At 34.8% G+C, this 13,912-nt stretch overlaps 1 protein-coding gene across 1 annotated transcript in view; it reads left to right on the top strand.

The window, feature by feature from the left end:
* Window positions 1-13,912, top strand: part of adgrf6 (adhesion G protein-coupled receptor F6) — a 228,232-nt gene that overhangs the window by 182,199 nt on the left and 32,121 nt on the right. The window contains exons 108-132 of the mRNA XM_036582596.1: window positions 218-364; window positions 1,605-1,751; window positions 1,870-2,016; window positions 2,110-2,256; window positions 2,397-2,540; window positions 2,719-2,865; window positions 2,968-3,114; window positions 3,356-3,502; window positions 3,733-3,879; window positions 4,369-4,515; window positions 5,223-5,369; window positions 5,951-6,097; window positions 6,582-6,728; window positions 7,059-7,205; window positions 7,331-7,477; window positions 8,271-8,417; window positions 9,004-9,150; window positions 9,624-9,770; window positions 10,480-10,626; window positions 11,145-11,291; window positions 12,158-12,304; window positions 12,468-12,614; window positions 12,733-12,879; window positions 12,973-13,119; window positions 13,245-13,391. Of these exons, the coding sequence (XP_036438489.1) occupies window positions 218-364; window positions 1,605-1,751; window positions 1,870-2,016; window positions 2,110-2,256; window positions 2,397-2,540; window positions 2,719-2,865; window positions 2,968-3,114; window positions 3,356-3,502; window positions 3,733-3,879; window positions 4,369-4,515; window positions 5,223-5,369; window positions 5,951-6,097; window positions 6,582-6,728; window positions 7,059-7,205; window positions 7,331-7,477; window positions 8,271-8,417; window positions 9,004-9,150; window positions 9,624-9,770; window positions 10,480-10,626; window positions 11,145-11,291; window positions 12,158-12,304; window positions 12,468-12,614; window positions 12,733-12,879; window positions 12,973-13,119; window positions 13,245-13,391 (3,672 nt within the window). The remainder of the gene's footprint in view (window positions 1-217; window positions 365-1,604; window positions 1,752-1,869; window positions 2,017-2,109; window positions 2,257-2,396; window positions 2,541-2,718; window positions 2,866-2,967; window positions 3,115-3,355; window positions 3,503-3,732; window positions 3,880-4,368; window positions 4,516-5,222; window positions 5,370-5,950; window positions 6,098-6,581; window positions 6,729-7,058; window positions 7,206-7,330; window positions 7,478-8,270; window positions 8,418-9,003; window positions 9,151-9,623; window positions 9,771-10,479; window positions 10,627-11,144; window positions 11,292-12,157; window positions 12,305-12,467; window positions 12,615-12,732; window positions 12,880-12,972; window positions 13,120-13,244; window positions 13,392-13,912) is intronic.

Here is a 13,912-nt window from a genome sequence, read left to right on the forward strand (position 1 = left end):
TAAAAAAAGAAATGTTAAATGTGCTCAGAATGATAAACAAGCTGTAGATGATTCCTGTACTAGAAGCTGAACGTTTATTCATATAATATGTTTAATTACGTAATACTTTTTAATTTATATAATAATGCTATTTATATAATAAAATGAATCTCCAGAATGACTCATATTTTGAAAAGTGGTAATCACATCTGTTTAATTGACTTTATTTCTTTCACAGATGTGGATGAGTGTCTGTTCACACCATCACCATGTAGTCCAAACTCCACCTGCACCAACACAGTAGGAGGATACAGCTGCTCTTGCCGGGATGGATTCACAGCTATAAACGCAAATCTAAATGTCAGCGTTAGTAACCTTTGCATTGGTAAGATATTAAATATCAGTTGATGTTTTTATACCATCTATTAATTATGACATTAATTGATGTGAGGAAAGATTAACAGTGTGTGGTCTGTTAGTTTGAAATACTCTTAAATTGATTCTGAAAATGTGCCAGTTCAAGAATTTTAATGTACAGTCATATGAAAAAGTCTGAACACCCTTTGTGAAATTACATGTTTTGTTAATTTTCTAAGTGAAAATAAGTCAACAAATCCTCTATTTGCTGACTTTAACATATTGGAAAAATTACAACATAAAACGTGCCATACATTTTGTGCTGGCCACATTTTTTTCCCCCGATATGTTAAATTAAACAATGATTATTAGTAAATAAACAATAATTATGCATCAATATATGCAGAAGTGTGTTTTTTGTGGAGAATGTAAAACTTATGTTCACTTAGAAAATCAACAAAGCATGTAATTTGAGCAGGTGCACCCAAACTTGCATGTGATTATAGGCACAAGAAATGTCATCGACTTCTCTGGCTGCTCCACCCACAGAACTTTGCTAGTTTAAATGGTTAAGACGTCTTGGATGGCATATTATGATTATATAGACGTGTCTCAATTGTGTTACCACAGCCCAGAGTTCACAATAGACCACTGTAGCCGTGTCGTCATTTTGTAGTCGGCGCCATGCTCTTATGTCCATATTAGGAACTCCGGGTCAAAGCTCTATTTCTCTATGGGCAGAATGAATAGTGTTTTTTTCTGTCGCCCTCTGTGTTAAATAAAAATGTTCAGAACCTGATACGTTTTGTCCTGTGAGCACTCTTCTCTCAAAGATCAAGATCCACTTCTAAACAAAAACGTGTATTGAGATATGATGAGATCTTATGATTAAATCCAGTATTTCCTAACCGATTACATTCTTAATGAGTGCTAATGATCAGGGATGCTCCTATGCCATTTACAGTAGTTTTGTGGACACAACAATACGACATAAAACCCAACATTTTTTTATTCAACATAGACTTTTTTATGTTTTACTGTATGAATTTAGGGGTACTTTAAGTTTCAGTGATAAAACAGACGGCTATATAAAAACAGACTTTTTGAGTCAGCTCTAAAAAAAGATTATGAAAAATGTCTTTGTGGTGAATTAGCAAATATTTTCCTTTTGTTTACATGGTCTGAAACTGTACTTTTTCACCTTTATGTTAATGCTGAGATAACAACACATTACATTTTAAATTCTAACCATCATATTTATCTTTTAGATATAGATGAATGTCTGTTTGCACCATCTGTATGTGGATCAAACTCCATCTGCAACAACACAGTAGGAGGATACAGTTGCTCTTGCTGGGATGGATTCACTGCAGTAAACTCAAGTCTAAGCGTCAGTGTTAATAACTCCTGTGTAGGTAAGAGTCTAAATGTTGGTGTTGTGTTTTGTTGACGGTGAGTGTTTTAATGATAAATCACTTTTCCAAAAATGAAAATATGTTGATGCAGGAATTACAGTTGAATGTGTCATTACAGATGTGGATGAATGTCTGTCTGCACCATCTATTTGTGGTCCAAACTCCACCTGTATCAACACAGTAGGAGGATACAGCTGCTCTTGCTGGTCTGGATTTAACATAACCAACTCGAGTCTAAGCGTCAGTGTTAATAACTCTTGTAGTGGTAAGCTGGTTTTGTGTTGTTAATAAAGCTTTAAGACTGCTAATAGTGAAAATGAGCAACTTTACAAAAAAGAATTGTTTATCAATCTTCCAGACGTGGATGACTGTCTGTCAACTCCGTCTGTATGTGGTCCAAACTCCACCTGCATCAACACAGTAGGAGGATACAATTGCTTTTGCTGGAGTGGATTTACTGCTACAAACTCAAGTCTAAGGGTTAACATTAGTAACCCTTGTAGGGGTAAGTCATCAAACTTTAGGTTCAGTAATGTCAGAGGCCTTTGAAGCTTTAATGATGATAATGGACACACCTAATCCTGAAAATGTGTGCTTATAAGATGTACTTAAACATATATTAAATGAATTAAAATGATCCCACAGATGTGGACGAATGTCTATCTGCACCTGTTTGTGGATCAAACTCCACCTGCACCAACACAGCAGGAGGATACAGCTGTTCTTGCTGGACTGGATTTACTGCAACCAACTCAAGTTTAACTATCAGCATTATTAACCCATGTAGAGGTAAGTGATTAAATATCAATATAATATCAATATCAATAAATATCAATATGGTACATTCTGTTATTAACCTGTGGTTTCATATTTTGATATATAATTTTTTTATTGTAAATGTAACATTTTTAAAATAAAATATTGCTGATGAAAGAGCACAAGATGAACTCTTTAATTTCTCTCACAGATATAGATGAATGTGCACCTGAACCATCTATTTGTGGTCCAAACTCCACCTGCACCAACACAGTAGGAGGACACAGCTGCTCTTGCTTGAAGGGATTTACTGAAACAAACTCAAGTCTGATGATTAGTGTTAATAACACTTGTAGAGGTCAGTACTTACATAGAAACTTGCACAGACGTTTCCACTTTCAGTAAATGTTAGAAATATAATGATGCTCAAATTACAAGGAGAGAAAATCTTTCATTACAGATGTGGATGAATGTCTACTTGGCACATCTGTATGTGGTCCAAACTCCACCTGCATTAACACAGTAGGAGGATACAGCTGTTCTTGCTGGGTGGGATTTACTGCAACCAGCTCAAGTCTAAGGGTTAACATTAGTAACCCTTGTAGGGGTAAGTCATCAAACTTTAGGTTCAATAATTTCAGGCCTTTGAAGCTTTAATGATGATAATGGACACACCAAATCCTGAAAATATGTGCTTGTAAAATGAGCTTAAACATATATTAAATGAATTAAAATGATCCCACAGATGTGGACGAATGTCTGTTTGCACCATCTGTAAAATGAATCTCCAGAATGACTCATATTTTGAAAAGTGGTAATCAAATCTGTCTATTTTATTTCTTTCACAGATGTGGATGAGTGTCTGTTCACACCATCACCATGTGGTCCAAACTCCACCTGCATCAACACAGTAGGAGGATACAGCTGCTCTTGCTGGAATGGATTTACTGCTATAAACTCAAGTCTGAACATCAATGCTAGTAACCCTTGTATAGGTGAGCTATGAATTGACTGTTATACTCCAGCTGTTTTAGGTTTTATTAAACAATTTTGACCATAACTGATAGAAATCAATAATAACTTTTATTTATCTGACTCAGTGGCTCAGGGGCTGTAAGTGATGAAAACAGCCCTGTAGTTACCGATGTACGGTTAAGATACTGAGTTTTGGTTTAATATTTTTCTAAAGGTATTTTAAATTTTAATGATAAAAATGATCTCACAGATGTGGACGAATGTAAATCTGCACCAGCTGTATGTGGATTAAACTCCAACTGCAACAACACAGTAGGAGGATACAGCTGCTTTTGCTGGCCTGGATTTACTCCAACAAACTCGAATCTAAAGATCAATGCTAGTAACCCGTGTTTAGGTAAGATATTCAGCTTTAGTTTCATCTTCTGTTCAACTCATTTCAGGTTTAGTGAGAAAAATGCTTTCTTGATTATTTTTCAGTGTTTTCTGTTCAGTTGGCTGTCTGTGAGTGTATTGAGACACCCACAGTAAAATAAATAAATAAATAAATAAATACATTTTTGTTGATTTTTTATTTTTCTGCATTTTTAACACACTGTCTGCCCTTAATATTGTGTGAAAATTACTTGATCATTTTAACAGGCTGTAGTGGAAGTATCAGTGGTTGTGAGAAATGTATGGTTGAGCTTTTAATTTTAGTTTTGTGCTTTTTCAATATAAAAAAGGAGAAACGTTTGATGTGTCAGAGTGATAAACAAGCTGTAGATGAATGTAATTTCACTGGAAAGACCTGAAACTGAACAATTTAGATATTAAAATGAATCTCCAGAATGACTCATATTTTGAAAAGTGGTAATCAAATCTGTCTATTTTATTTCTTTCACAGATGTGGATGAGTGTCTGTTCACACCATCACCATGTGGTCCAAACTCCACCTGCAACAACACAGTAGGAGGATACAGCTGCTCTTGTTGGCCTGGATTTACTGCAACACACTCAAATCTTACTGTCAATATTACTAACACTTGTATAGGTAAGTTATTAAATATCACTTTAATATTCTGATATTAAATACAGAATATAGAATATAAAAAAATGTTGATTTTTATTTTTCAACACAGTTTCTGCCCTTAATATTGTCTGAAAATTACTGGGTAATTTTAACGGGCTGTAGTGGAAGTATCAGTGGTTGTGCGAAATGTATGGTTGAGCTTCTAATTTTGAAAATGTATACCTGAAACTGAAAACCTTACATATTAAAATTAATTATCATATTTTGAAAATTGGTGATCACATCTGTTTACTTTATTGCTTTCACAGATGTGGATGAGTGTCTGCTCACACCATCACCATGTGGTCTAAACCTTTAAAGTTATTTAAAGTTATTAAATATCACTTTAATATTCTGATATCAAATATAGAAACTCCAGTATTTCTTGTCCCCTCAATTAATCGAGACATGTATTAATGTGTAGAAACATACAGTGTGTGATCGATCCAAAGTTAGCTTAAAATATATTTTAGGTGGATTCTGAAAATGAGCCAAGAACTATAACAAACTAGAAGCAGCAGCCGAAATGTAGTATTCCATCTCAGAGATCTCTCTGGGTGCTCCAAACTCCACCTCCACTGAATTATCAGTTTAATTTTTAGACATTTCTAATGATAGAGACAAATTCCTATATGTGTTAATGTGTGCATGTAAAACTTACACTAAAATGACTGAAAACTGTCCCACAGATGTGGACGAATGTCTGTCTGCACCATCTGTTTGTGGTCCAAACTCCACCTGCACCAACACAGCAGGAGGATACAGCTGCTCTTGCTGGCCTGGATTTACTGCCACAAACTCAAGTCTGAACATTAATGCTAGTAACCCTTGTATAGGTGAGCTATGAATTGAATGTTATACCCCAGCTGTTTTAGGTTTTATTAAACAATTTTGACCATAACTGATAGAAATCAGTAATAACTTTTGTTTATCTGATTTTACTTAAACTTTACATGGTCTGAGAATGAAGTTGCTCGTCAATATGAATATGTTATGACATAGATAAATGTGTAACTACTTGTATGTGGAATAAACTCCACCTGCATTGACACAATAGGAGGATACAGCTGCTCTTGCTAGACTGGATTTACTTCAGCAAACCCAAGTTTGAGCATCAGTCAGGGCCGCTTCTGAATATTTGTGGGCCCTATAGAAGATCCTACTTGCGGAGAGCCTCAACTGTAGTAGAAGAAGAATTAATATTTCATAAAGAAACAATGTCATAAAGTGTCTGAACTCACTGCTCTTGTTCACAGATAGTGTGAAATACATTTTTTAAAATACATACTCTGTGGCTCAGGGGCTGTAAGTGATGAAAACAGCCCTGTAGTTACCGATGTACGGTTAAGATACTGAGTTTTGGTTTAATATTTTTCTAAAGGTATTTTAAATTTTAATGATAAAAATGATCTCACAGATGTGGACGAATGTAAATCTGCACCAGCTGTATGTGGATTAAACTCCAACTGCAACAACACAGTAGGAGGATACAGCTGCTTTTGCTGGGCTGGATTTACTCCAACAAACTCGAATCTAAAGATCAATGCTAGTAACCCATGTTTAGGTAAGATATTCAACTTTAGTTTCATCTTCTGTTCAACTCATTTCAGGTTTAGTGAGAAAAATGCTTTCTTGATTATTTTTCAGTGTTTTCTGTTCAGTTGGCTGTCTGTGAGTGTATTGAGACACCCACAGTAAAATAAATAAATAAATAAATAATTTTTGTTGATTTTTATTTTTCTGCATTTTTTAACACACTGTCTGCCCTTAATATTGTGTGAAAATTACATAATAATTTTAACAGGCTGTAGTGGAAGTATCAGTGGTTGTGAGAAATGTATGGCTGAGCTTTTAATTTTAGTTTTGTGCTTTTTCAATATAGAAAAGGACAAACGTTTGATGTGTCAGAATGATAAACAAGCTGTAGATGATTGTAATTTCACTGAAAATACCTGAAACTGAACAATTTAGATATTAAAATGAATCTCCAGAATGACTCATATTTTGAAAAGTGGTAATCAAATCTGTCTATTTTATTTCTTTCACAGATGTGGATGAGTGTCTGTTCACACCATCACCATGTGGTCCAAACTCCACCTGCAACAACACAGTAGGAGGATACAGCTGCTCTTGCTGGGATGGATTTACTGCTACAAGCTCAAATCTAAATGTCAGCGTTAGTAACCTTTGTAGAGGTAAGTTATTAATTTTTTTAAAAGAAAAACGTTTTAAAGATTGAAACCGCCTCAATATGTTTTAATGCTAAAAGTTAATAACAAAAATGATCAGGAACCCCAACATTAACGCCCAAACTTTTTATACAACTGTACTTTAAGACCTTTCAGTACTTCTTCTGTATAGTTACCCTGTTGTGGTTTGAAGGTCTTGTTCCTATAGCAGTGATATACTGAAAGGTTGTGTTTTACTTAAGATATTTTTAAGTTTTAATGATGATTATTCACTCTTCTAATACAAATTACCTGCTGACAGACAAAAACAGACACAACATTTTATTAATTTCACAGATGTGGATGAATGTCTGTCCACTCCATCTGTTTGTGGTCCAAACTCCACCTGCAACAACACAGTAGGAGGATACAGCTGCTCTTGCTGGAGTGGATTTACTGCTACAAACTCAAGTCTAAGGGTTAACATTAGTAACCCTTGTAGGGGTAAGTCATCAAACTTTAGGTTCAATAATGTCAGAGGCCTTTCAAGCTTTAATGATGATGATGGACACACCTAATCCTGAAAATGTACATAAATATAAATTAAATCATTTTAAATGATCCCACAGATGTGGATGAATGTCTGTCTACTCCGTCTGTTTGTGGTCCGAACTCCACCTGCAACAACACAGTAGGAGGATACAGCTGCTCTTGCTGGCCTGGATTTATTGCAACACACTCAAATCTTACTGTCAATATTACTAACACTTGTATAGGTAAGTTATTAAATATCACTTTAATATTCTGATATTAAATACAGAATATAGAATATAAAAAAAATGTTGATTTTTATTTTTCTGCATTTTTAACACAGTTTCTGCCCTTAATATTGTGTGAAAATTACTTGATAATTTTAACGGGCTGTAGTGGAAGTATCAGTGGTTGTGCGAAATGTATGGTTGAGCTTCTAATTTTAGATTTCAGTATAAAGAAGAGGAAACGTTAGACATGTCAGAAAGATAAATAAGCTGTAGATGATTGTAATCTGACTGAAAATGTATACCTGAAACTGAAAACTTTACATATTAAAATTAATTATCATATTTTGAAAATTGGTGATCACATCTGTTTACTTTATTGCTTTCACAGATGTGGATGAGTGTCTGCTCACACCATCATCATGTGGTCTAAACCTTTAAAGTTATTTAAAGTTATTAAATATCACTTAAATATTCTGATATCAAATATAGAAACTCCAGTATTTCTTGTCCCCTCAATTAACCGAGACATGTATTAATGTGTAGAAACATACAGTGTGTGATCGATCCAAAGTTAGCTTAAAATATATTTTAGGTGGATTTTGAAAATGAGCCAAGGACTATAACAAACTAGAAGCAGCAGCTGAAATGTAGTATTCCATCTCAGAGATCTCTCTGGGTGCTCCAAACTCCACCTCCACTGAATTATCAGTTTAATTTTTAGACATTTCTAATGATAGAGACAAATTCCTATATGTGTTAATGTGTGCATGTAAAACTTACACTAAAATGACTGAAAACTATCCCACAGATGTGGACGAATGTTTGTCTGCACCATCTGTTTGTGGTCCAAACTCCACCTGCACCAACACAGTAGGAGGATACAGTTGCTCTTGCTGGACTGGATTTACTGCCACAAACTCAAGTCTGAACATCAATGCTAGTAACCCTTGTATAGGTGAGCTATGAATTGAATGTTATACTCCAGCTGTTTTAGGTTTTATTAAACAATTTTGACCATAACTGATAGAAAACAGTAATAACTTTTATTTATCTGATTTTACTTAAACTTTACATGGTCTGAGAATGAAGTTGCTCGTCAATATGAATATGTTATGACATAGATAAATGTGTAACTACTTTACTTGTATGTGGGATAAACTCCACCTGCTTTGACACAATAGGAGGATACAGTTCCTCTTGCTAGACTGGATTTACTTCAGCAAACCCAAGTTTGAGCATCAGTCAGGGCCGCTTCTGAATATTTGTGGGCCCTATAGAAGATCCTACTTGCGGAGAGCCTCAACTGTAGTAGAAGAAGAATTAATATTTCATAAAGAAACAATGTCATAAAGTGTCTGAACTCACTTCTCTTGTTCACAGATAGTGTGAAATACATTTTTTAAAATACATACTCTGTGGCTCAGGGGCTGTAAGTGATGAAAACAGCCCTGTAGTTACCGATGTACGGTTAAGATACTGAGTTTTGGTTTAATATTTTTCTAAAGGTATTTTAAATTTTAATGATAAAAATGATCTCACAGATGTGGACGAATGTAAATCTGCACCAGCTGTATGTGGATTAAACTCCAACTGCAACAACACAGTAGGAGGATACAGCTGCTTTTGCTGGGCTGGATTTACTCCAACAAACTCGAATCTAAAGATCAATGCTAGTAACCCATGTTTAGGTAAGATATTCAACTTTAGTTTCATCTTCTGTTCAACTCATTTCAGGTTTAGTGAGAAAAATGCTTTCTTGATTATTTTTCAGTGTTTTCTGTTCAGTTGGCTGTCTGTGAGTGTATTGAGACACAGTAAAATAAATAAATACATTTTTGTTGATTTTTATTTTTCTGCATTTTTTAACGCACTGTCTGCCTTTAATGTCGTGTGAAAATTACTTGATCATTTTAACAGGCTGTAGTGGAAGTATCAGTGGTTGTGAGAAATGTATGGCTGAGCTTTTATTTTTAGTTTTGTGCTTTTTCAATATAAAAAAGAAGAAGTGTTAGATGTGTCACAGTGATAAACAAGCTGTAGATGATTGTAATTTCACTGGAAAGACCTGAAACTGAACATTTTAGATATTAAAATGGATCTCCAGAATCACTCATATTTTGAAAAGTGGTAATCAAATCTGTCTATTTTATTTCTTTCACAGATGTGGATGAGTGTCTGTTCACACCATCACCATGTGGTCCAAACTCCACCTGCAACAACACAGTAGGAGGATACAGCTGCTCTTGCTGGGATGGATTCACTGCAACACACTCAAATCTTACTGTCAATATTACTAACACTTGTATAGGTAAGTTGTTAAATATCACTTTAATATTCTGATATTAAATACAGAATATAGAATATAAAAAAAATGTTGATTTTTATTTTTTAACACAGTTTCTGCCCTTAATATTGTCTGAAAATTACTGGGTAATTTTAACGGGCTGTAGTGGAAGTATCAGTGGTTGTGCGAAATGTATGGTTGAGCTTCTAATTTTGAAAATGTATACCTGAAACTGAAAACCTTACATATTAAAATTAATTATCACATTTTGAAAATTGGTGATCACATCTGTTTACTTTATTGCTTTCACAGATGTGGATGAGTGTCTGCTCACACCATCACCATGTGGTCTAAACCTTTAAAGTTATTTAAAGTTATTAACTATCACTTTAATATTCTGATATCAAATATAGAAACTCCAGTATTTCTTGTCCCCTCAATTAACCGAGACATGTATTAATGTGTAGAAACATACAGTGTGTGATCGATCCAAAGTTAGCTTAAAATATATTTTAGGTGGATTCTGAAAATGAGCCAAGAACTATAACAAACTAGAAGCAGCAGCCGAAATGTAGTATTCCATCTCAGAGATCTCTCTGGGTGCTCCAAACTCCACCTCCACTGAATTATCAGTTTAATTTTTTAGACATTTCTAATGATAGAGACAAATTCCTATATGTGTTAATGTGTGCATGTAAAACTTACACTAAAATGACTGAAAACTGTCCCACAGATGTGGACGAATGTCTGTCTGCACCATCTGTTTGTGGTCCAAACTCCACCTGCACCAACACAGCAGGAGGATACAGCTGCTCTTGCTGGCCTGGATTTACTGCCACTAACTCAAATCAAAAGATCAACACTAGTAACCCTTGTATAGGTGAGCTATTAACTGAACATTATGCTCAAACTATTTCAGGTTTTATTAAAGAATTTTGACCATAACTTATATAAATCAATAATAACTTTTGTTTATCTGATTTTCCTTAAACTTTACATGGTCTGGGAATGAAGCGACTTGCCAATATGAAGATGTTATGATCTAGATAAATGTGTAACTATTTTACTTGTATGTGGATTAAACTCCACCTGCTTTGACACAATAGGAGGATACAGTTGCTCTTGCTAGACTGGATTTACTTCAGTAAACTCAGGTTTGAACATCAGCCAGGGCCACTTCTGAATATTTGTGGGCCCTATGGGAGATCCTGCTTGCAGAGGGCCTCAATTATATTCTTTTGTTTGCAAGAGTAGAACAAGAATTGATATTTCATAAATACTTTGAAATACATTTTTAAAACTACATACTCGGTGGCTCAGGGGCTGTAAGTGATGAAAACAGCCTTGAAGTTACTGCTGTACAGTTAAGATAATGAGTTTTGGTTTAATATTTCTCAGATGTGGATGAATGTCTATCTGCACCATCTGTTTGTGGTCCAAACTCCAACTGCTACAACACAGTAGGAGGATACAGTTGCTTTTGCTGGCCTGGATTTACTGCATCAAACTCAAATCAAAAGATCAATGCTAGTAACCCATGTATAGGTAAGATATTAAACTTTAGTTGCAAGTTTCATGGTTCAGTGAGAAAAAAATACTTTTTTGCATTTTCTGGACAACGAAACTTTCCTTTAGATTGTGTGAAAATTACTTGATAAATGGACCAACAGAAATGCTCTAAAATGCCTTAAAGAAAAACTCTTTAACTTACATTCAAAGTTAAGAGAGTTTTTGCCTCCTCTTGTAAAGTTACTATTTGCCAGATACATGTTTTCTTTGGACAGTGACAACATTGTTAAATTATACTTCTCAGTGTAGGACTGATTGTATTTTTATTGGTTTGAAAAGAAGTGGTAATTTATATGCAGAGCAGTATAATAAGCTGATTGTGCTTTATTATCATAGCCCCCTGTGGATTATCTGGAGATGCTAAAATTTAGTTACCAAAGTTACTAAACTATCTGATAAGATTCAGTTGATTGTAAACAGTGTTATGGTTAGGAAAAGGTTTAACGATTTAGGGTTAGTTTTAGGACTAAGTCTAGTTTTTAGTTTGATGTTAAAGTTTAGCATGATGTTAAAATGATGTGTTTTTACCTCATTTGTATGTGATGCAAACTCCATCTGTACCAATACAAATTTCTCATAAGTTTTCTTGCTGGAATGGATTCATAGTAAAAGGCTGTAGTGGAAGGATCAGTGTTTCTGAGAAATGTATGGTTGAGCCTTTAAATTTTTGTCTTGTTTCTTTTCAAAAGGAAAAAGAAGAAATGTTAGATGTGTCCAGAATGATAAACAGGCTGTAGATGATTGTAGTTTGGCTGAAAACTTTCTATATTAAAATGATTCTCCAGAATGACTCATATTTTGAAAAGTGTTGATCGCATCTGTTTAATTTATTTCTTTCACAGATGTGGATGAGTGTCTGTTCACACCATCGCTGTGTGGTCCAAACTCCACCTGTAACAACACAGTAGGAGGATACAGCTGCTCTTGCTGGGATGGCTTTGCTGTTATAAATGCCAATCTTAATGTCAACATTAATAACTCTTGCATTGGTAAGATATTTAATTTCAGTTCTTTAAGGTTTGGAGATGACTATACTCTACTAATACTATGTGTTACAGCCAGCTCTATATTTATAGGCATGGGTGAAAAAAGGTAATGAAGAAATGTGTTTGTAGTGAATTAGAAATTCTAATCGTCATATTTATCTTTTAGATATAGATGAATGTCTGTTTGCACCATCTGTATGTGGATTAAACTCCATCTGCAACAACACAGTAGGAGGATACAGTTGCTCTTGCTGGGATGGATTCACTGCAGTAAACTCAAGTCTAAGCGTCAGTGTTAATAACTCCTGTGTAGGTAAGAGTCTAAATGCTGGTGTTGTGTTATGTTGGCAGTGAGTGTTTTAATGATAAATCACTTTTCCAATACGGGAAATATGTTGATGCAATAATTACAGCTAATTCTGTCATTACAGATGTGGATGAATGTTTGTCTGAACCGTCTATTTGTGGTCCAAACTCCACCTGTATCAACACAGTAGGAGGATACAGCTGCTCTTGCTGGTCTGGATTTAACATAACCAACTCAAGTCTAAGTGTCAGTGTTAATAACTCTTGTAGTGGTAAGCTGGTTTTGTGTTGTTAATAAAGCTTTATGACTGCTAACAGTGAAAATGAGCAACTTTACAAAAAAGAATTGTTTATCAATCTCGCAGACGTGGATGAATGTCTGTTAACTCCATCTGTATGTGGTCCAAACTCCACCTGCATCAACACAGTAGCAGGATACAATTGCTTTTGCTGGAATGGATTTACTGCTACAAACTCAAGTCTAAGGGTTAACATTAGTAACCCTTGTAGGGGTAAGTCATCAAACTTTAGGTTCAGTTCTGTCAGAGGCCTTTGAAGCTTTAAGGATGGAAATGGACACACCTAATTCTGAAAATGCACATAAATATAATTTAAATAATTTTAAATTGTCCCACAGATGTGGATGAATGTCTGTCTGCACCATCTGTGTGTGGATCAAACTCCACCTGCACCAACACAGCAGGAGGATACAGCTGTTCTTGCTGGACTGGATTTACTGCAACAAACTCAAACCTAACCATCAGCATTATTAACCCATGTAGAGGTAAGTGATAGCGTGTAGTGTGTGCATACTTAGGGTGTGGATAACATGATTCTAGTTTATAGATGCTAGAAAATGTATCACTGTCGTGTTCAAAATGAAAATAAGTTACAAAAATGGTTAATTCAGTGAGATAAACATGTAAGTCTGCCATCTATACACTGTTCAAAAGTTTGGAATCACTTGTCCTTAATCATTTTTGTTCTTTTATATGCAAAGACAAGGTAAAATATGTGAACCATTCCGAATTACATGCATTTATGTATAAGGTCATCTTAAAATATGGTCTGGTCTTCGTCTAAGTTACAATAAAGAACAAACACTAAAAACACAAACAATAGTGTATTTTTCTTATCCATATTGAATCCATCATTCAAACATTTGCAGTGTATAAACTGGATAATGTCCCCCTTATTCCACTTGTTTAATCAGCTGGTCTTGGTTTTCAAACTACTGATCATTTGATCTCCTGCTTTGTAAAAGCTCATAAGAGTCAGGAGTTAACAAACCTGGAGTCCAATCAA

This window comes from Colossoma macropomum, unplaced genomic scaffold (assembly GCF_904425465.1).
Source record: "Colossoma macropomum unplaced genomic scaffold, Colossoma_macropomum, whole genome shotgun sequence".
Classification (NCBI taxonomy): Eukaryota; Metazoa; Chordata; class Actinopteri; order Characiformes; family Serrasalmidae; genus Colossoma; species Colossoma macropomum.